The sequence below is a fragment of the Leuresthes tenuis genome, unplaced genomic scaffold (assembly GCF_036924035.1).
Source record: "Leuresthes tenuis unplaced genomic scaffold, fLeuTen1.0.hap1 SCAF_22, whole genome shotgun sequence".
NCBI lineage: Eukaryota > Metazoa > Chordata > Actinopteri > Atheriniformes > Atherinopsidae > Leuresthes > Leuresthes tenuis.
The window spans coordinates 29396559-29418635 of record NW_027325376.1 but is presented as its reverse complement, the minus strand read 5'-3'; the positions used below and the strand labels follow the sequence as shown (position 1 = coordinate 29418635).

Sequence of the window (22077 nt, the reverse complement as noted above, 5' to 3'; positions counted from 1 at the left end):
CCTATCACGGTACCATGCCGGAACTCACTGAGCTCCTGAGAGCGAGCCATTCTTTCTCAGATGTTTGTAGAAGCAGTCTGGATAGGTGAGTGAATACTTTTGGCAATATAGTGTATGTTGGGATGTGTTGATGCACATGAACATACATTTGGGTTGATTCTGGGGTGGCACACAGCAAAGGGACCCTTTTTGTCCAGCAGGATACCACAGTATCCAGAGCTCTCATACAGCTCCCTGTCTTCTTCATCACATCCTGGGATGGTGGTGTTGGGTTTCTTATTACACCTGTCAACACAGATATAAAGTTACACTTTGTCCCTGCTCATTATGATAAAAAGCTAATACACACTGGTTTGGAGAAAAGATTATCCTTTTACTTATAAGAAATTATTAGGAATACAGAATGATAAATACAAATATTAAATCATATAATCACGTATTTGAAAGAATTACTGGAATGAGTGTAAATAACTAAATTGAACGGAAGAATCTAAATAAAATAACTTTCTCACCCGTATCTGTATACATTTATAAAACACAGTATACATCCTTGTTAGTATTCAGGTCAGTAAATTTGCTTCTTGAGTTTAATCCAGCCCTTTCATTTCAAGGAGAACTCCGGTATTTTCAAACCTAGACCTTATTTCTGGCATGAAATACGTTTATCTACTCACTGAGAACAGTTTGGCGGAAGTCGGCGTCCTTCGGAAGCTATTAAGATAACTGTATATCCATATAACGGAGTGAACGGGGCTTAGACGATGCAGCCTCTAAATAAGGCATTATCTGTCTTTATTTCACCAATACTTTAAGAAGAATGAATGAACGAACGTGTATTATTGCTCTGTTAGCTCAGAGCTGCTGTTATATGGCTACTTGCAGCTATAAGAGAGCTAACGGAGAGATTTCTACACAGGCACTCTACTGGGACCACTTCATCCACACGCATGGCTGCAGCACAGCTCATTCACTCTGATAAGAACGTCCATCTTACTCAAAGTCGTCGTTCACTTTGTCAAAATTTGATAAATATCCTGCCATGTTGCACAAAACTAGCAGTAACAAACTCTGTGTGAAGTTAGCCGACTTTCACAGAGAAAGGAGTAAATAAACTGCGCTCCATGGGGGCGTGTGGATGAAGTGGTCCCAGTAGAGGTGTGTGTAGAATCCCTCTGTCAGCTCTCCTATAGCCGCAAGTATCCACATAACAGCACCTATGAGCTAACAGAGCTATAGTACACGTTCGTTCATTCATTCTTCTTAAAGTATTGGTGAAATAAAGACAGATAATGCCTTATTTAGCGGCTGCATCGTCTAACCCCGTTCACTCCTTTATGTGGATATACACCGATCGTGAGTTATCTAAAAGCTTCCGAAGGACGCCGACTTTTGCCAAACTGTTCTCTGTGAGTAGATGAACGTATTTCATGCTAGAAATAAGGTCTAGGTTTAAAAATACCAGAGTTCCCCTTTAATTCTAGTTGATCGTATTCACCATGTTGTAGCTATGATGAGCTAACACATTTTCAGATTTTGATACAGAAGTTGATAAAGAGAAAAGTACATAAAAAAGCTTTATGTACATAAAACTTTTTTGGGTGTTTCAGAAATATTAAGATACACCTGCAACTGTGCAATACTCACGCAGGGTCAGTGTTCCAGCTGTGTCCAAAGTCATTGGCATTGTTTGTCAAGGTTCCATCTGGTTTACGGAATTCATCATCAGCTTTTCCATTATAGTCTCCGCACAGTCCACACAGTTTGTTCTGATAGCTAAAGATCACAAAAAAGTGCAAGTAAGTCCTAGCAGAAGTTCAATCAGTAATAAATCTTGTTTCAGAGTTTGTGACTTTTTTTCACCAAGTCTTAGTACATGCTTTCAGTTTATTTTTTGTCCTATTGATGCCAAAACCTCCACTAATAGTATGTGTTGTGCGTGCTAAAACCACATGTAAAGACAGCATGAGTTGTTTAGTTCTCACTCATTGACCACTTTGATGTCCATGAAGTGGTTTCCATCGTAACGGACAGTTACACCAAAGTTCATGGACACAGTGTAATGTTTTCCTGACTTAAACACAGAAATACCGGGGACCGGAGTCACTGGGAGGTTGATATTGGTCTCATTCACCTGTATGAGAAAAAAACATGCATGGACACACTTGAAGATTACTGATAAAATAGAATTCAGTCAGTTATTATAAACAAAGCAGGTTGAGAGTTTCCAGTAACTGATGTTACAAGAATGGTATTAGTACAATAATAAATGTAGTGATTTGTCCTTCATCCATCCATTTAATTCTGGGTCCCATGGGGCCTGGTGCCTGTCCCAGCTGCCATTGAGCAAGAGGCAGTGTACACCCTGGACAGGTCACCAGTCCATCACATGAGACGAACAACCATCCACACTCGCTCCTGGAGTCAATTTAGAGTCACCAATAAACCAAACGTTTCTGTGTAAGGCCCCAGTTGGCATTTGAATTGGAAACCCTCTTGCTGTTAGGCAACCACTCTAATCACCACACAACTGTGCAGCCCTCTATCCATTCATTCATTCATTAGCTACATCCCTGTCATCCTGTAGAGGGTCACACCAGGTTGGAGTCCCTCCTGGTGACTGGGTAAGAAACAGGATTCCCCATAAACAGTTCACTAGTTCATTACAGGGAGATAGCCAAACATGCAGACTCATAACAATGTTATAGAGAATGACCTAATAAACTAAAATGTTTGGAAGCCAGAGCACTTGGAAAAATCCATACATGCATATACATGCAAATAGCACCAAGGTTTTAACCCAAAATTGAACACTGCACACCAAGTGTTTTTTCTTTCCACTGTCACGCCGTGCATGCTCAGAACCAGAGACTGAACTTAAAAGAAGCTTCTCTGTGATCTGTTGGTTTCTGTGTTAGTTCTGCAGTTCTGCCCTCATTTCTTACCTGCACAGTGCCACCTTTGAGAATGGAGATCTTCACCATGTGCACATATACATGCACAGCCTTCACATAGGAGATGGTAGGCCTGTTATATCGATTTTCATTGTCGGCATGGACCTCAAAGTAGGGTAGAGATGTGGAATTGCAGGGTGCAGACATCAAGTAGCTGCAGTTTCCCATGAAGTTGTATTTGTGTTTGTCGAAGGTGGTGTAATGAGGATCACCAGATGCTATGCAAGTGGATGTACCTGAGGATGAAAACAAATGAAAAAATATACGTTAACAGATATTTTGCGATAAATATCTTATTTCAATGCACATGTGTGAAACTGCATGAACACTGGTAGTTTATTTACTTACAACAAACTATGTTATTTCAACTGTATTCTGACATAAAAACAAAACTGTATTCTGACATAAAAAACAATGCAGACACTTATAATTATTTAGTGTCTGAAATGTGAGGAGTAGACGGCTGTAGTTAATAGGTATATAGTTTAATGTTGGATTGAAAACAAAAATCTTTTTAATCTGTAAAAATTAAGACCCTTACCCAAACTAGCCTTCGAGAAATGTGAGCAAGCTTGGTGAGCAGTAAAGAAACTAAATACGTGGCCTCATTGTTGCCAACTTATTTACTTTGTCATTTACATATTATTTACATCTGGACATTTGTCATTACAAAGGGCATGCTGTTCCTCGGATGCTACTATCCAGCTCCTTTCTAACATGTACCACTTAATAATAATCTAATGGGAACAGAGGCTGTACTTCTTCATCACAGCTGGCCTGGGTTTGAGTCCTCTTCCAGGGCCTTTTCTTGCATGCCTTCCCCCACTCCCTCAGTCCCTTTTCCTGTCTATGCACTTTCAAATAAAGGTCAGTTGTGCCCAAGTATCATATGGGAACTGTATGTTTAAGTGTTACGTCTGAATTACATTGTGCTGTTGTCTTTGGAAAGAATTGAGTTGCTGGCCATACATATGATGAACAGAAGTCATGCAGAGTAAGGGACAAGAAACACCCTTAGTGGAGTTCCTTATATGGGAATATGGGAAAAGCTTCCCCCAAGTCTTCAGGATCTGCATCCTTTACAGAGGATTTCTTGGTCAGATTCAGGAGGTGCTCAAACCTTATCCTCCAGTTAAAATTATTTTCTTGACTGAATATAGTCTGGTCAAAGCCCTTTTTCCCTTTCCTGAGTCTTTTTATGATATGCCAACAGAATGTCCTTCTGCATAGCCTCTCCAAACTCCTCTCACATAGTGGCTTTTGCTGCTGCAACCATCAAACTTCAGTTCTTTTGGCCCCTGGTAGCCGTGTGCAACTTCAAGAGATCGCTGAACCAATCAGTCCTAAAGAGCCTCTCTCTTCACCTCACTCAATACCAGTGTCCACCAATGCGTATTTAGGTTGCCACCATGACAGCCGCTGATGATCTTCTGACCACAGCTCCAAATAACAATCTCTGTAACAGAAGCTTTGAAAATGGTCCAGTCAGACTCCATGTCTCCAGTCCTCCTCAGGATGCACAAAATGTTATTTTGGAAGTGGTGACTTGAAAAACCCACAAGGAACCTACACCAGATAATCACGAGCATGTTGGTCATACTCACATTGTACTTGGGTTTACCATGTCTTTCTGGCAGTCTTCCCTGCTTAATGATTAAACTCACCACCAGGTGGGGATGAGCTGACATCTCAACAACAACTTAGGTAAAGAGAGATCACCTATGTCTTCAACACATATGGCCTCAGCTTTGGTAATGTGACCAAGACTTTAGCCTATGAAGACCTGTGAAGTAGCTTATTCTCAAACATAATGTTTTCTATAGACAGCTTATACAGATACAGAAAACCAATAACCACACACCATTTAAGTTCAAATCAGGTAGTCCCTATATGAAAGTCCACATTCAGGAAAATTATTTAATATCTTTATGACTGATCATAACTAAACCATGGGGCTTTACATTTCTTATTTTCATATCATTTATCCAATGGCATTGTCTAGAATGACAATTATAACTCAGTGGCTGTTAGGAACTGTTCTTATCACTTTTTTTTGGACAGTTGTGCAGATAACATTGTTTTGAACTGCTGGTCCAATTTTCTATGCAAACTCTCTGACAAACTATAAGGAATTATTACCTTTAGGATAACAGCCTGCAACACCATTAACCTCTCGACACTCTTCAGTGGGGTCACAGGAGTTATCAATACATTCCAAAGTGTAGTTTCCAGCACAGCGGCACAACTTTGTACATCCGTCTCCAAACACAACCTCGCCAGGCTGAAATAAAATGCAAAAATGTATCAACACCAAGAGTGTGCACAATACACCCAGGTTAACATATGCTTCGTTATGTCGTATACATTTTTTTCAAAGCATATATTTATTAACATAATATTTCAAACTATGACCTCTGACCTCATAGTAGTTATTCTGGTCATCCAAACATCCACATTTATCTAGTGGCACACACCGCTGTCCCTTGAAGACAAACCCTGGTTTGCAAAAACAGCCACTGATGCAGGAGCCAGAGCAATTGGTGGATGGCTCCTTACAGGTGGGAATACAAGCCGGACCACAGTCAATATACTCTGCATTAGGAGGACAAGGTTCTGTACACCAAAAAGAGAATTGAGAATTGAGAGGAAAATTAATATGAGAAATACTGAATTCATTCATGAAATGTTTGTGAAAACCCTAAATAAGGACATTTCATACTTGGTGGATTGGTTGTTCTTGGAATAGATGTATTTGGTCCAGGTGTAGTTGGTTTGGGTGTGTTGGGTCCGGGGATGGTTGGTTTGGGTGTGTTTGGTCCGGGGGTGGTTGGTTTGGGTGTGTTTGGTCCGGGGGTGGTTGGTTTGGGTGTGTTTGGTCCGGGGGTGGTTGGTTTGGGTGTGTTTGGTCCAGGTGTAGTTGGTTTGGGTGTGTTTGGTCCGGGGATGGTTGGTTTGGGTGTGTTTGGTCCGGGGGTGGTTGGTTTGGGTGTGTTTGGTCCGGGGGTGGTTGGTTTGGGTGTGCCTGGTCCGGGGGTGGTTGGTTTGGGTGTGTTTGGTCCGGGGGTGGTTGGTTTGGGTGTGTTTGGTCTGGGGGTGGTTGGTTTGGGTGTGCCTGGTCCGGGGGTGGTTGGTTTGGGTGTGTTTGGTCCGGGGGTGGTTGGTTTGGGTGTGTTTGGTCCGGGGGTGGTTGGTATGGGTGTGCCTGGTCCGAGGGTGGTTGGTTTGGATGTGTTTGGTCCGGGTGTGGTTGGTTTGGGTGTGTTTGGTCCGGGTGTGGTTGGTTTGGGTGTGTTTGGTCTGGGTGTGGTTGGTTTGGGTGTAGTTGGTCCGGGGGTGTTTGGTCTGGCAGTTGTAACTGGTGGTACAGGAGTTGTTTGCTGAGCTTTAAATGAAAGACAGATCATTTCTCATGAAAACATCACTGACATAGCTTATTCATATTTCACATAGTGTGATGAGTAACTTTATCTTCCTCTGGTCAGTTTCTCACCATTGCAGGTCCTAATACACACTGCATCAACAGCGATATCTGTCTGAGGAGTCTCTCCAAAAGTGCCAACAATCACAAACTGAAATGCATAGAAACGGAAGAAGCAAATTAACATAAGTCGAAAGGTATATGCATCCACAAAATAGATACATGGAGATAATTTATTTACATGGGTGGCAGCAGTTCCCTCGAAGTGAACCTCTGCAGGCTTCCAGCTTTGCCCCTGGTTTCCCCTGACAATGAAGAGAGCGGGTCCAAGGTCTTCACCTGGTAAAGAGAAAGTAAAAACCAAATCGTACAGATATTGTAATGGTGCCAGCATTTAGTTTTTTTTAAATTTCATAATGAATGTATCTTTTTACCTGAGGCGATGGTGTGGACACTGAGCTGCATGGTGGTACTGGTACCATACATATAGTAGTGGAAGCTGACTTCCAAACATCCAGTGGTGGGGGTTATTTGAGGACTTCTGATTTGAGCGCTGACTCCAGGGATAGCATCAAAAGAATCCAACAGCATATATGATCCCACTACATATGGAGGGGTCATAATTACCAACTGACATGTTTGTCACAATTAGTTATGATTATTAATTAGTTTCTTATTTTCTGTATAGCAAAGACCCTCCAACCACCCACCATGTTTAGAGTAATTCCATAAGATAACCACAAAAAGAGATTTAGATTGCTTTTCCTAAAAGAATGGCTGACAGGTCAAGACTGAGTTCAAGACAAAAAAACAAGAAGCCTTTATGAGTAAAGATGATAGCAAAGTGTAAGTGGATGTGATATGGTGCTTTGAAATGCTTCTTGTATGGTCAATACAAATTATGCAAATGTTTGTTGGGGAATATTAACTGCTGTGGTCAAATGTATGCAAATTATGCTTTTTGTCATATTCATTCTGTATTTGGCACAGCTATAGCTTAGGAGGAAGAGGAGTCATCTGCTAGTTGGAAGGTCGGTGGTTTGATCTCCGGCTTCCCTAGAACACATGACAAAGTGTCCTTGAACCCCGAACCATAAGTTGCCTCTGATGCATCCATCGGTGTGTGAGTGTGCGATAGGAAGGAAAACGCCCCATATAGCTTGTCATACTGTACAGATTAAGAAGTGCTGTATGAGTGTGTGTTTGAATGGGGGAATGTGGCCTGTAGTGCAAAGGCGCTTTGAGTGGTCAACTAGACTAGAAAAGTGCTATATAAGGCCAGTCCATTGAACTCATTTTGGGGATAAAATACTCCTAAACTAACTAAAATAATACAATTAACATGCTATGTGATGCACTGACTTTCAAACTAATTATAGAAGAAAAGATTATCTTACATCCAGGTTTGGAAAAATCATCATCAGGTCCAGTGCCTTCAGTGTCTGTTTGTCCAGACCATTGTATAAAACCAAACCCATCAGGACTGTCGGTGTGAGTCTCCCACCCACACAGGTCACCAGCATTGTCAAAATCACAGCCAGAAACACAAGCTGGGGACAAAACATTTAGAAGTCAGTTACACAGCTGCATGTGTCTGTGTGTGTGTGTGTGTGTCTATGTGTCTGAACTCACAGGGACATGCTCCTTCAATAATGACAATGTTGTCCAGAGCTGAGTCACAGGACTGAGAAGAGCCTCTCTGAGCTTCAAACACAATCTGCACACATAGAAAAATCCAGATGATAATGTAAAGAAGTGGTTTTCTTTTAGATGACAGTGTGTGATTTTTACCTGAGCAGCCATTGAAAGTGCCCACAGTATAAAGAACATGGTATTATCATTATTTATTGTTAATCTTAATTAATCTTAATCTTAATCTTAATCTTCAGATACCCAAATACACATTTGAATTTGACAGGTTTTGGTGTGTAATAACTTAACATCACCATTTTCTGGATAAGCACAGACAGTATAAGCTGCTCAGCATGCTGTGCACCCTAACTTCATGGAACAGAGCTTCACAGACAGTGGAAGTATTGCTCAATCTACATTATTCTTTGAACTTGTGCTCTTGCACACTTGTTTTCATTCATGTCAAAATGCATTTGAGGTCAATCAGCACTAAGAAATTATAAGAGATACACAGTGCTGTTCATCCTATAAAAATCAAACAACTGTTATGTTATTTTCTGAAGATTTAAATTTTTTACATTAAAACTATTCATGGTCATTTATCTTAATGAGTTAAATTTTTAAATTTGCTCTGATGATTTTGGAGGCATGACTTCATGCCTGTGGCAATAGGTGAGAATCTACCAAGATGACAGACCAGTCTTCATCTGTCCTCCAAACTAGAACAGCCTTTTGTTAATTTACTTCTGGTGTCTGTGGCTTTGCAATGTAATTTCTACAGAGAAAAAACTCAGAGTTCAAAAACAATATTAGCTGTTGCCAGTAAGCCTGAAGGTAAAGATAGCTTGAATGTATTATTGTTCAAAACCTGGGGTAACACGTGGCTAAATACCTGCCTCCCCTCCACCCCTCATGGGTTAAGGTGTCTTTATAGTACAACTATAAAGCTCAACTTTACAGGGCCAAAGCCAATGTGAACATATGACCTAATTACCACTGGAATATTCTTTATCATTTGAAATAATATTTGTGTGATCAGATGTTCATTAATTTCACTTGAGGAAATATGTTCATATAGCTGAGATAGGTTTTGTTTGCAAAGATTTTTGGGTTCTGGTAGCCTTTATTTGTAAGCTCAACAGGAAAGGGATCAGAGACGGGGAGTGACATTCATCAAAGGGCCACAGGCAAGGAGTCAGACCCTGGCTGGCTGCATTAGGGAGCTTCAGCCCCAGCTCAACCAGTTAAGCTATCTGTTGCTTTTCTGTTACAGTTTTTGACAGGAGCCTCAAGCAGGATTAATTTGGACATGACATGTTAAAGCTCAATGATGGCTGGGCCTGATGTTTGAAATGATAGCCCCAGACATGTTCAGTCAGGTGATTTGACTGGCTATTTGACTATTCTCAAATTTCCACTGCAATTTCCACTTTGCAACGGCAAAGTGAAGCAATGGATCCAGAATTCTATTTATGTCAAGCAAGATGTCACCCCATTCAATGTGAAGGAGAGGCAAGACTTAAAGCCTGAAATGTGTGCATATGTATCTACTTTACTAGGTCAGACCTTGTAAAACAAACAACACGACATGTCCAAACTGCAGCATCCACATTAAAGGACATGCACAATACTAGTGGATCAAAATTTCATATATATTTGATGCCCCACCATTATCAGAGAAATCCAACAAATAGTGGAATTAAATGAATACATTCCTGCCCTGTCCAAACACTGCTGCTCAAAGTTTTTCTTACATTATTATTTGCAGGAGATAATCATACTTTTCACAGAATCTGAGCCACATAAAGATAAGAGTCTCAGCTGCTCTGCTTATCATTACAAGGTTCTGGCTCACGTTTTGCTCCAGCTTCACCTCTCACAAACAGAAGACACCACAGAGATGACAGTCAAGACAGTGTCCTCAGGTGAAGTGATACATACTCTTTTCTCCAGTTCACAATGACTACACATGTTAAGAGTAAGTGTAATTAAACCCTTGAAAGGAGACAGTCAGTCTCAGCTCCTTATAACAGTGATGAAGTTTCAACATGTAGAAAAGTGAGATTTTCAGCTGCTTTATCTACAACTGCCATGTTTCACAAACCCTCTGCACTCACATGATGCTGTGAGTCTTTATGGTGCAGCGACATGTTACCCGTGCATCTCATTTCTAACAGAATCACTTTGTCCAGCGAGTGTGCAGGACTTTCCCTTCAGGACCTTTTTACCAAACAGATCCCAGCAGTGACACTAACATTCTTGGTTCCAAGATTCTTGTTTTAATTGATAAGGCAGCATCTGCAGTGATGTGGTACAACTCACAGTAAGACTCTCATCACTGGGTTTGGACACAGTGATGGAACCTTTGAGCCAGGATGGACTCTGGATACCAGTTTTCTTCCAGACCTCCCCCTCACCGCTGGGTGTTTTTGCCAGAACTCTTAACGTATTGTCACGGTCGAAGCCATACATGTAGTACTGGAACTGAACACAAATCTGAGCGGCTGATGAAGAGATGGCAGGGCTCAGCAGACGAGCAGTCTGTCCATTGGACACGTTGTCACTCTCATGGTAGATATAGAAGCCCTCTGAAAACAGAAGAACACAGGGGATTTTGCAGATTTATGATCAGCTACCATGAACACCGTAGTAGAACTCTGAAAATAAACCATTGTACAGAGCTGAAAGAAAGCATGCAAACCTCCATCAGGAAAGTCTCCACTGGGACCAGTGCCAGGTGTTGGAGTTGGACCCCTTTGTCGGGTCCAGTCACTGTTGTCTGAGGTATCCTGAGTAAACCTGCAGAATGGAGTGCTGTCCTGGTTAAAGTCACAGGAGGTTAGTACCACTGTTGGAGAAACAAACCACAGGGAGACGGACATCATCTCAGTTACTTTTACAACAATCTGTACTCATTGTGAAATGAGTACTACTGGCTGTCAATGCTTGGTCTGTGTGATAAGGTACTTAACTGACTTTCACCATGATCATTTATTGTTCAAGGCAGTAATGAGACACAAAGGGAAATTATAGGCATTCTTGGTGGCTTAGATATTATCATTGCTACCTAGAGAAGCGATGACATAGACTTAAAGATCAGAAGTCTCAGGTAAAGTGGAGACAAAATTACCTACATGTGTGAATGAGAGCAGGCTTATACCTGCAAAATGGGGCCACGAAGGTAAATATCAGTGTAGGTTCCTTTTCAAATTAATTTCAGAATGAGCTCCGTTGGTGATTAACATTAATAATCAAGATCTGTATACTAGTATCTGACACAAAATTTCCTGGGACATTGGGACATAATACATGGGCATGTTGATCAGTTGTTGTCTTCTCTGGGTTTCAGCTGCATATGGAGCAAAAAGAGAACGAACGGAGAAGTAACGGGGACACATTCCTTTTTCTTACACTGCAGATCATGGCTTTATCGTACAAGGACTGCATCCAGGAGAAGAACTCTAAACACTAACTAATCTCCTACTTCTAGTGGCATGTTACAGAGCTTTAATTGAACTTAAACATAAATTATATCATATAATTTCACTTTGGGATAAATAAAGTATTTTATCATTTAATTTCTAAACAAAACAAGTTATCTCAAGCCATGCCTTTTGTTAGGAACTGAAAACAATCCCGACAAGTTCTTCAAACATCACTACCAATTCAGTGATCTTGAATCTAGATATTGATAAGTTTCTGCAGATTATGGTGTGTTTGTTTGGGCTCTTCAAACTCAATTCTGGAGTGTGAAAGTGCTCTGGATGCTTAAGATAAGGAGCTGCAAAGAAGTAAAGTCCAAGTTCCAAGGACAGTAAGGTAGGTGCAGTGAATCACATGCTGTGCCACACGAGTTCTACCAAAAAATGCATATAAATGATTATACTAAAGATTTTATTGGAATATTAAAACCAACTCACCATCGTCTCTTTGTTCTTCCTGCGGGCTGTAGAGAAAGACACAAGAAGAGGCACAGATTAAAGCTTGATTAAAGTCAGTCGGAAGTACTGAAACCCAAAAAGATCAGGAAGAAAGACATCAATATCACCACTACAGAGGAGAAATGATTTATCATCAAGGTAGCTCCAGGTGCACATGATTTATCATTATATGAGTGAGCCTAAAACAGTTGATATTAGTCGAGTGTTCATTATTACACTTTTAGAAAATAAGAAACTGCAACGTTAAGTTGAAAGCAAACACACAAGTGGTGCAGGGATTTATGATGTGCATGTAGTCAATGCGTAAAAAGTTTTATGCTTAAAGCTGTTTCTTCACAGATAATCAGGACTAAATTAATTACAACAACCACAAGGAGGTTATATAAGAAGAGAACAATTCATGCTTCTAGACTGACTGAAATAGTTAGTTATTTAATTCTACTGCTCCTATTACAAATGATTAACTTAATTATTTCATGTGTCATATGGCATCAAACAACAAAGCTATATAATGTTTACAATGTCCACATTTATTTTGTACTATGTGAGGCACTCTACTACCAGCGCAGCGATAGCTCTGCACTTTCCAACCTGCAAAACATACTGCAGATCAAGGAAACACCAGCAGATGTATATCAGCTACACAAAATCCACAAAACCAGTATTGTAATTAAAAAAAACTATGTCTGAAAACAAACTGTAGGACATCTGCAACCAAACAGATGAGTGGAAAAACAGGAAATAAATCATTAGGCCTTCTGAGTAACATTGTCCTGCTTTACAAGTAATAGATTACAAAATACAAAATATGATTATTCTGAATGAAATAATTCAGCATTGAGAAAATGACATTTGGGGGGATGGATGACCCACCTGTTCTGTGCTCCGCAGCCACACATCCATAAGAGCAAAATCAGAAACTTGAATCTATCCATGGTTAACAGCAGGACAAGGCAGACGACCTGATCAGAGGACTTTATATAGTGACTGATGATGGTGTGGAGGCTGAATTACTGCATTATATGATGTTGCAAAATGAGTAAATGAGTAACTGTGACTGATAGGGACAGGGCGTTTTCCCTTGGGTTGGGACATTATAGGTGTGGGTGTAGGTACTTGTTGATCACAAGTAGGGTGGGGATGTCCATCAACTTCACAAGTACAAGAACTTGTACTGTAAGCTTATTGTGTAATGAACATATACTTTGATCACAGGGACACACCTTTCCATTATGGAATGCATACTGACATGTATATTGATTAACTTATCACTCTGTCAGCTCAGAACTTTCAATACACAAAATAACCTTTTTCTTGTGCTCTACATTAATTATCCTGACCACAATATTTAATTTTAAGAATAAACATACAGTGACTCAACCTATTATTGGTATTCCTGCCTCCTGCAGACACCTCCACACCTGCTTGTGGATAAACTATAAAAAACACTGGAGTGCTGATGCAGGAGGCAAACCAGTGAGAATCACAACATGATCCTGAGAAGAGCAATGTGTTACTGTCCACATCCACTGCAAATCAGTCTCACTGCAGCAGTTTCTTCTCACTGATGGGACTTTATTCTCATCAATGTGTCATAACTATGTTTATGCTAAGTACGTTATTCAATATGTACAGTGAAACAAAAGGCTCTCGGTTCTGAAAAAAATAAAAACAAAGAAACACTGCTTAACTGTCCAAACTTTACTTTAGGGATTGCACCATGCATGATCAGCTTTTGATTATTTCACCCAAACAGCCATGATGTTTAGTGAAACCATCAACACAGTGTAGTTTGTATGAGAAGGCCATCTTCCGTCTTGGCTTGTTCTGTCCTATCATGGGTTTCTCAACATTTTCACCTTTGCTACAGTGTTCCACCCAAAGAGACATCATCAAATTTTGCTTCCCATAGCAGCAAGATGATTGAACTTTCCTTTTATACTTTGAACTCTGGCACACACCATTAGTTGTGACACCCATACTGTACAGCTTTATCTGCGAAGTGGGAAAAATATTCCAGTCTCATCGTTGTTATAAAAACCCAAGGTTCATCCAGTGTTGGCAAACATTCATGAAAATATATGCCTGTAAATGAATTTTAGAAGGGTTCTATAAGTACAAAGACTCAAAATTGAAACACACTCTACTCAGATAGGGCTACAGTGCTGGTTACAGCTCAGCACACTTAGTATTGGTGGGGTATTTTGAGATATTTTCACTAAAACAGACTGATAGACAAATGACCAGATACACTGACGGCCAGCTGGATACTATTCAACATTATCAAGCCCTAAATTTAAATTGGGTCTACCATAGGTGAGAGAACAGATTTATGAAGAGTTATAAAATCAATTTGTCCTTACTGAAGCCATCAAACCACAACATAGGAATCTTAGTAACTGCTTTATCTTAACAATGAGTCTACTTAGTCACACATAAAATTGAGAGGTGGAGGAGGAAGACTGAAAACTTTACCATCAAGATGGAATGTGATAGACAAAGATGCATAATCTATTGTCCAGTTAAACAGACTCATATCATACAATTAAAAGATTACATAATCTTTTGATGATGTGCATCTACACAGATAACTTCCTGTCTTCTTCCTGGTTTGCAGAAAAGTGTAATGGGTAACTAATGCTCTCTCTGAATATATTGAAATATTATATAGACAATGCTCTAAGTTGGATTGTCACACAGGAGGCATGTTTAAAAACTTCAAGCATGTCTTAGAAGCAAACTGACTTGGATTCTTTTGACTGTTTGCAAGCCACCAACAACATAAGTAAGCGTGCAAACTATTTCCAGCAGTGCTAGGTTAAGTTTGTATGATTTTTAATTCAGGTTTTAGTGCCTGCACAGTGGTGTGGTGGTTTCCCCACAGTAAGGTTTCTGGTTCTATTCTCAGCTGGTTCTTTCTATGTGGAGTTTGCTTGTTCTCTTTGTGGATAGGTGAGTTCTTTTCAGTGTACTTCTCCCATCATCCAAAAATCATGCCTGTTCGGTTAATTAATGATTATGAATTAACTATGAGAGTGAGTGTACATGGTTGCTTGTCTCGTTTGTCTCTGTGTGGCCTGGTTACATGTCCAGGTGCACCCCGTCTCCCACCCCGTGGCAACTGCGATGGGCTGGAGACTGTCCCTGTAACTATCCCAACAGCTGTGAATAGGACAAAACACTATATTGCCAAAAGTATTCACTCACCCATCCAAATAAGTCAATTCAGGTGTTTTAGTCACTTCCATGGCCACAGGTGTATAAATCCAAGCACCTCAGCATGCAAACTGCTTCTACAAACATGTGAAAGAATGGCTCGCTTTCAGGAGCTCAGTGAATTCCAGCATGGTACTATGGTAGGATGTCACCTGTGCAACAAGTCCAGTCATGAAATTTCCTCCCTATCCCTACTAAATATTCCACAGTCAGCTGTCAGCGGTATTATAACAAAGTGGAAGTGATTGGAAATTACAGCAACTCAGCCACAGAGTGGTAGGCCACATAAAGTGACAGAGCGGGGTCAGTGGATGCTGAGGAACAGTGCGCAGAGGTCACCAGCTTTCTGCAGAGTCAATCGCTACAGACCTCCAAACTTCATGTGTCCTTCAGATTAGAAGGCCACATGAAGTGTAGAGAGCTTCATGGAATGGTTTCCATGGTAACTGCATCCAAGCCAAGCATCACCAAGTGCAATGCAAAGCGTTGGATGTAGTGGTGTAAAGCACGTCGCCACTGGACTCTAGAGCAGCGGAGACACGTCCTCTGGAATGACAAATCAAGCTTCTCCATCTGGCAATCTGATGGAGGAGTCTGCGTTTGGCAGTTGCCAGGGGAACGGTACTTGTCTGACTGCATTGTGCCAAGTGTAAAGTTTGGTGGAGGGGTGGTTATGGTGTGGGGTTGTTCTTCAGGAGCTGGGCTTGGCCCCTTAGTTCCAGTGAAAGGAACTCTGAATGCTTCAGCATACTAAGAGATTGTGGACCATTTCATGCTCCCAACTTTGTGGAAACAATTTGGGGATGGCCCAAAAGTTTGGGAATGGCCCCGAACTGTTTAATTTCACATTGATAGCAATTCACAACTTGAGAAGAGCAGCAAGGGTGGGATCAGGGCAGTGCTTTACAAACATCTTCTATGTGTTGTCTGAGCTTTTTCAAGTTGTCCTCTGCTGCATCAACTGCCTTATTCTGTCTGACCCAGTATTCTACTGGGGTTTCTCCTGGTACTGGTGTCACAGCCTCAGCTGTGACACCAGTACAGCCACAGCTGTGACACCTGGTTCCTAACTCACCTGTGTTCCATCTTCCTTTGATTGCCCCGTTAGTTTAAATATCTGGTTTTCTCTGCCATTCTTCGCTCGTGTGTTAATGTATTTGTTATGCCTGTTTGGTTCACAACCTGGATCCTGACCCCTGATTATTTTCAGTTCTTGGATTACCTTGTTTTTTTGTTCCGGTCCTGCTGGCCGACTTCCCTGCTCACCAGGCCAGGTTTTTCCTCTGTGTGAGATTTTCTGTATCCAATAAACTTTTGTTTGAACTAAGAGTTCTTGTTTCACCTGACTCTGTGACCGCACCGGGGCCCGCACTTCATTAGGGTGTGACAGAACACACGAGCCAAATGGACCCCGTGGATCCAGAGTCGATTCACCAGGTGCTGACAACCCAGGGCTCTTTATTGGGACAGCATGCCCAGGACCTCAAGGACATTATGGAGGCGTTGGGGTCCTTGACTTCTAGCGTTGCCTCCTTCTCTCAGAGACTGGAACTGTGTGCTGCTTCTCCGCTGTTCTGCCATCAACACCCCCTCTTCTTGAGCCCCATCTCCCGACGCCGGAGCGTTATGGCGGGGACGTGGGAGCCTGTGGACGTTTCCTCCTCCAGTGCGCTTTGGTGTTTGATTTGCAGCCTCGGATGTACCAGGAGGACCGCGCCAAGGTGGTGTATATCACCAGCCTCCTTTCCGGACGGGCTGCACAGTGGGCGCTGGCTACGTGGGAGGGCAACCCCCAGCTCTGCTCCTCCTACCGGCGGTTCGTGGCGGAGATGAGAGGGGTCTTCAACCATCCTGTTCATGGTAAAGAGGAGGGCAACCGAGTGCTCTCACTGCGCCAAGGCTCCAGGTCAGTAGCCGACTACACTATTGAGTTCTCCACACTGGCGACGGAGAGCGGCTGGAATAATGCTGCGTTGATGGGAATATTTCTTCGCTCCCTGAATGACAATTTGAGGGATGAGCTGGCGGCTCGGGATGAGTCAGCGTCCCTGACCGATTTAATAGACTTTGCGAGGCGGTTGGACAACCGCGTGCGAGAGAGACGCCAGGAGCGTGACCGGAGCTGCATCACTTCCGCCTGTACCCCGTTTTTTTTGGTTCTGCCTCTGGCCAACAGGTGGAGGTGTCCACTCCAGCGGGTGCTCACACTCCTGTTGTCCTGCCCCCTACTGAACACATGCAGCTTGGATGGGCCAGATTGACTCCGACTGAGCATCAACGGAGACTTCAGGCGAGGCTGTGTTTTTATTGTGACCATCCCGGCCACGTTCGAGAGAACTGCCCCAATCTGCAAAAAGCCTAGGCTCACCTGAGGAGGGGGTACCCAGGTGAGCCAAGATTCAAGTTTCTTTCCTTCCACACGTACTCAGTTGTCTGCCGTTTTGTTTTGTGACTTTAAGGAGGTAGGTATAAACCCGTTTGTGGACTCTGGGGCAGATGAGAACTTTATTGCCGCGGATTTTGTTGAACTGCATAATATTCCTGTTGTGTCACTTACAGCACCTTGTAAGGTAAATGCTCTAGATGGTAGGTTGTTGTCTGTAATTTCTCACCAGACTGTTCCTTTATCTCTACTTATCTCTGGTAACCACCATGAGCTTATCAGTTTTTTTGTTATGCCTGCTCCTCATACTCTTGTGGTTTTAGGTCTCCCCTGGCTTAGACTGCACAATCCCAACATTGACTGGACACAGAGCACGGTCATTAGCTGGAGTGTAGCATGTCACAATAATTGTCTTAGATCTGCTGTTCCAGTCTTGAGCCCTCCTGCCATAGTTCCTTCCGTCTCTCCTGATCTTTCTGGGGTTCCTCCTTGTTATCATAACTTGGCTGAGGTATTTAGCAAACATCAAGCTCTCTCTCCCACCACACCGTCCCTATGACTGCCACATAGACTTACTGCCTGGGTCCCCTCTCCCCTCCAGCCGCCTTTACAACCTCTCCCGTCCCGAGAGAGAGACTATGGAGAGGTACATACAGGAGTCATTGGCAGCAGGTATCATTCGCCCCTCTTCCTCCCCTGTAGGTGCTGGGTTTTTTTTGTGTCTAAGAAAGACAAGACTTTGCGCCCCTGCATTGACTATCATGGTCTGAACGCTATCACTGTCAAGAATAAATATCCCCTGCCACTGTTGGATTCAGCCTTTTACTCCCTTCACCAAGCCACTGTCTTTTCTAAACTAGATCTTCGGAATGCATACCATCTTGTCCGTATTCGAGAGGGGGATGAGTGGAAAACGGCGTTCAACACACCTCTTGGCCATTTCGAGTACTTGGTCATGCCTTTTGGGTTAACTAATGCACCGGCAGTTTTTCAATCCTTAGTTAATGATGTACTCCGTGACATGCTCAACCATTTTGTTTTTGTTTATCTGGACGACATTTTAGTTTTTTCTAGCACACTGGAGGAACATAGCAAGCATGTCAGACTAGTTCTCCAAAGGTTGCTTGAGAACAGACTATTTGTCAAGGCTGAGAAGTGCGAATTTCATGTCCAGTCAGTCTCTTTTTTGGGCTTTGTCATTGAAAGAGGTCAGATTCGCTCTGATCCAGCCAAGGTAAGGGCGGTGGTTGAGTGGCCAGTACCTGAAAACCGCAAGCAATTTCAGCGTTTCCTTGGTTTTGCTCATTTTTACCGGTGCTTTGTTAGGAATTTTAGTAAGGTAGCTGCACCACTCACCCAACTTACCTCCACCTCCAGCCCTTTTACCTGGACCTCTGAAGCTGCCCAGGCATTCTTAAAACTTAAAGAGCTGTTTTCCTCTGCGTCTGTTCTCATCCATCCTGATGCCTCTAAGCAGTTCATAGTGGAGGTGGAGGCCTCTGACAGTGGTGTGGGAGCAATGCTTTCACAAATCTCAGAACAGAAATTGCATCCTTGCGCCTATTTTTCTCGCCGGCTGTTTCCGGCTGAGTGCAACTATGACGTGGGTAACCGAGAGCTTTTAGCAGTCGTTCTGGCATTAGAAAAGTGGAGACACTGGCTGGAGGGGGCAGAAATTCCGTTTGTGGTTTGGACGGACCATAAGAATTTAGCCTACCTTCAGCAAGCCAAACGTCTTAATTCTCGTCAGGCCAGATGGGCACTTTTTTTAGGCCGATTTAATTTTACTCTCTCTTACAGACCTGGTTCCCGTAATTTAAAGCCTGATGCCCTTTCCCGTCAGACAGAGAGACAGCCATTGACTGATCCATCTGAGTCTGTGCTCCCACCAAGCTGTTTTGTGGGGGCGGTTCATTGGGAGGTTGAGCAGCAGGTTAAGAGGGCCCTTTCCCGTTGTCCCCGTCCAGAGATTGGACCACCTAACTGTTTGTTCATTCCCGAGAATGTTAGATCTCAGGTGCTGCAGTGGGGGCACTCCTCCAATTTGGCCTGCCATCCTTGCGCTGCACGCACACTTGAGCTTATTCGCTGGTCCGTGACACCAATCAGTTTGTGGCACCTTGCTCCGTCTGTGCCCGAGGGAAGGCCTCGCACCAATGGCCCGCTGGCTTACTGAACCCTCTCCCCATCCCCTCAAGGCCTTGGTCTCACATCGCGGTGGATTTTGTCTCTGGTCTGCCTCCTTCTGCAGGTAACTCTGTCATCCTTACTATTATTGATCGTTTTTCTAAGGCTGTGCATTTTGTGCCACTGTCGAAGCTCCCTTCTGCTCTGGAAACTGCTGAGCTCTTGGTTCACCATGTTTTTCGTCTCCATGGTATCCCCATGGACATAGTTTCTGATCGGGGACCCCAGTTTTCTTCCCAGGTTTGGCGAGCATTCTGTGGAGCATTGGGGGCAAGGGTTAGTTTATCGTCTGGGTACCATCCTCAGTCAAATGGACAGACAGAACGGGCCAACCAGGACCTGGAGGCCGCTTTAAGATGTGTGTGTGCACATAACCTGTCCTCCTGGAGTGTTCAGCTACCTTGGGTGGAGTATGCTCATAACAGTCTCTCCACATCTGCTACTGGTATGTCGCCATTCATGGTAATGTATGGTTTTCAACCCCCTTTGTTCCATTCTTTTGTGTCCGTCCCTTCTATACAAGTACACTTGCGACGGGTTCAAAGAGTGTGGCGGGAGGCTCGGGCTTCTTAAGTTAGGTCCGCTGCCAGGAACCGACCGTTGGCGGACCGTCGGTGTTCGCCCGCTCCTAATTATCAGCCTGGGCAGATGGTGTGGTTATCCACCAGGGACCTGCCTTTGCAGGTAGACTCCCCTAAGCTGGCTCCTCGTTTCATTGGTCCTTTTCCAGTGGTCAGAATCATTAATCCCTCGGCTGTATGCCTTAAGCTCCCAGACTCCCTTAAGGTACACCCCACGTTTCATGTATCCCTCTTAAAGCCAGTCACCTCTTGTGCACTTGGCCCTTCAGCTGAACCTCCTCCTCCCCCCCTGGTCGTGGATGGCCATCCTGCTTACTCCGTTAGTCAGATTCTGAATGTCAGACGTCGTGGCAGGGGTTTCCAGTTTTTGGTTGACTGGGAGGGTTATGGGCCGGAGGAGCGTTCTTGGGTTCCACGTCGGTTTATTCTGGACCACTCGCTCATCACTGACTTCTACAGAGCCCACCCTAACAAGCCTGGTGGGCCGCCTAAAGGAGGTCGTCGGAGGGGGGGTGACACCTGGTTCTTAACTCACCTGTGTTCCATCTTCCTTTGATTGCCCCATTAGTTTAAATATCTGGTCTTCTCTGCCTTTCTTTGCTCGTGTATTAATGTATTTGTTATGCCTGTTTGGTTCACAACCTGGATCCTGACCTTTAGTGTGCTCAAGAAGTATATCATATCATCTGGATTCTATTGAGGTTTAATGATGGGGTGCTTTTCAGAGTTATCCTTACAGTGCCCTTACACTCTAAGAAAGGATTCCGGAGGTTAGTTTACTAAGTTAGTTTACTTAAAAACATGAGCTTTTTCAGCATAAAAAATACAATTTGTTACATGTCCATTGTTTTATTAAGTTATTTTAAGAAGTTGATCATAATTAAAAATGAAGAAAGATCTCTTAACTCAGAAATGAATTGATTTTGGATAAGCATTTCTGCCTTCACTTAACAAGGAAAAGTAAGTTAATGAAACTTAATATTGTATTATAATATTAAGTAGTGCAGCTTCCTATCACGTGTGCATGTATTAAAGCAGAGAGAAACGGCCATTTTATGCTGCCAAACTGCACCAGCAACAGCCAGGGAGAGACCGCAAGGAGTGCATGTCAGGGTTGGATTAACTTTACTTGGTGAGTAAATTTTTTTTTTTATTTTCCTAATTTTATGTGCAACTGCAAGTAACTATCAGCGCTCAGTCCAGTTACACAACACTAAAACTGAAATGTCCACAGCGTGCTTTGTCCTCAGCTTTTAGCTAGCTAGCTAATGTCTTCAAAGTAACTTTGTGAAATTTAACATTTTTTGGTCATCACAATTGATTTTTTTTTTCTGGAAGAATGCTGCAAGCTGTTTTCCTCTCAATCTCCAGAAAGATTTTATGGCTTCAAAAAAGTTGACCTGCCACCAGCATAGGGGTGAATATATGACAGATTTTTCATTGAAATGGAATAATTCTTTAAGTGATGTGTTTTCACATTCAGATGCTCCAATGTCTCAAGCAAAACTTTGGATCATTCTTCAGGACCATGACATACGCATGAAGTTGGTTACAATATATACATTTTGACAGTAAAACTGGAATTGCCATGTCTAATTTATTCTGACTTAAGTGAAATAAGTTACTTATACTCAATAAAATTGAGGTAACAATTTGCATGGAATTTTCTGAGTAGAAGGAAAGTAAAATAAAGGAGTGATAGCAACTTAAATAGAGTAATTTGTGTCATAGCCACAGGTGTGACACCTGGTTCCTAACTCACCTGTGT

General features: G+C 42.6%; 1 protein-coding gene across 1 annotated transcript in view; it reads right to left on the bottom strand.

The window, feature by feature from the left end:
* Positions 1–15731, bottom strand: part of zanl (zonadhesin, like) — a 48778-nt gene extending 33047 nt beyond the window's left edge. The window contains exons 1-17 of the mRNA XM_072376225.1: positions 15668–15731; positions 15415–15472; positions 11922–11947; positions 10703–10849; positions 10324–10589; positions 8002–8086; positions 7767–7919; positions 6804–6971; positions 6611–6708; positions 6442–6520; positions 5671–6333; positions 5371–5564; positions 5091–5232; positions 2943–3187; positions 1983–2131; positions 1645–1773; positions 147–285 (exon numbers count right to left, since the gene is read on the bottom strand). Coding sequence (XP_072232326.1) covers positions 147–285; positions 1645–1773; positions 1983–2131; positions 2943–3187; positions 5091–5232; positions 5371–5564; positions 5671–6333; positions 6442–6520; positions 6611–6708; positions 6804–6971; positions 7767–7919; positions 8002–8086; positions 10324–10589; positions 10703–10849; positions 11922–11947; positions 15415–15472; positions 15668–15731 — 2805 coding nt within the window. The remainder of the gene's footprint in view (positions 1–146; positions 286–1644; positions 1774–1982; positions 2132–2942; positions 3188–5090; positions 5233–5370; positions 5565–5670; positions 6334–6441; positions 6521–6610; positions 6709–6803; positions 6972–7766; positions 7920–8001; positions 8087–10323; positions 10590–10702; positions 10850–11921; positions 11948–15414; positions 15473–15667) is intronic.
* Between the last annotated feature and the right edge of the window lie 6346 nt (positions 15732–22077).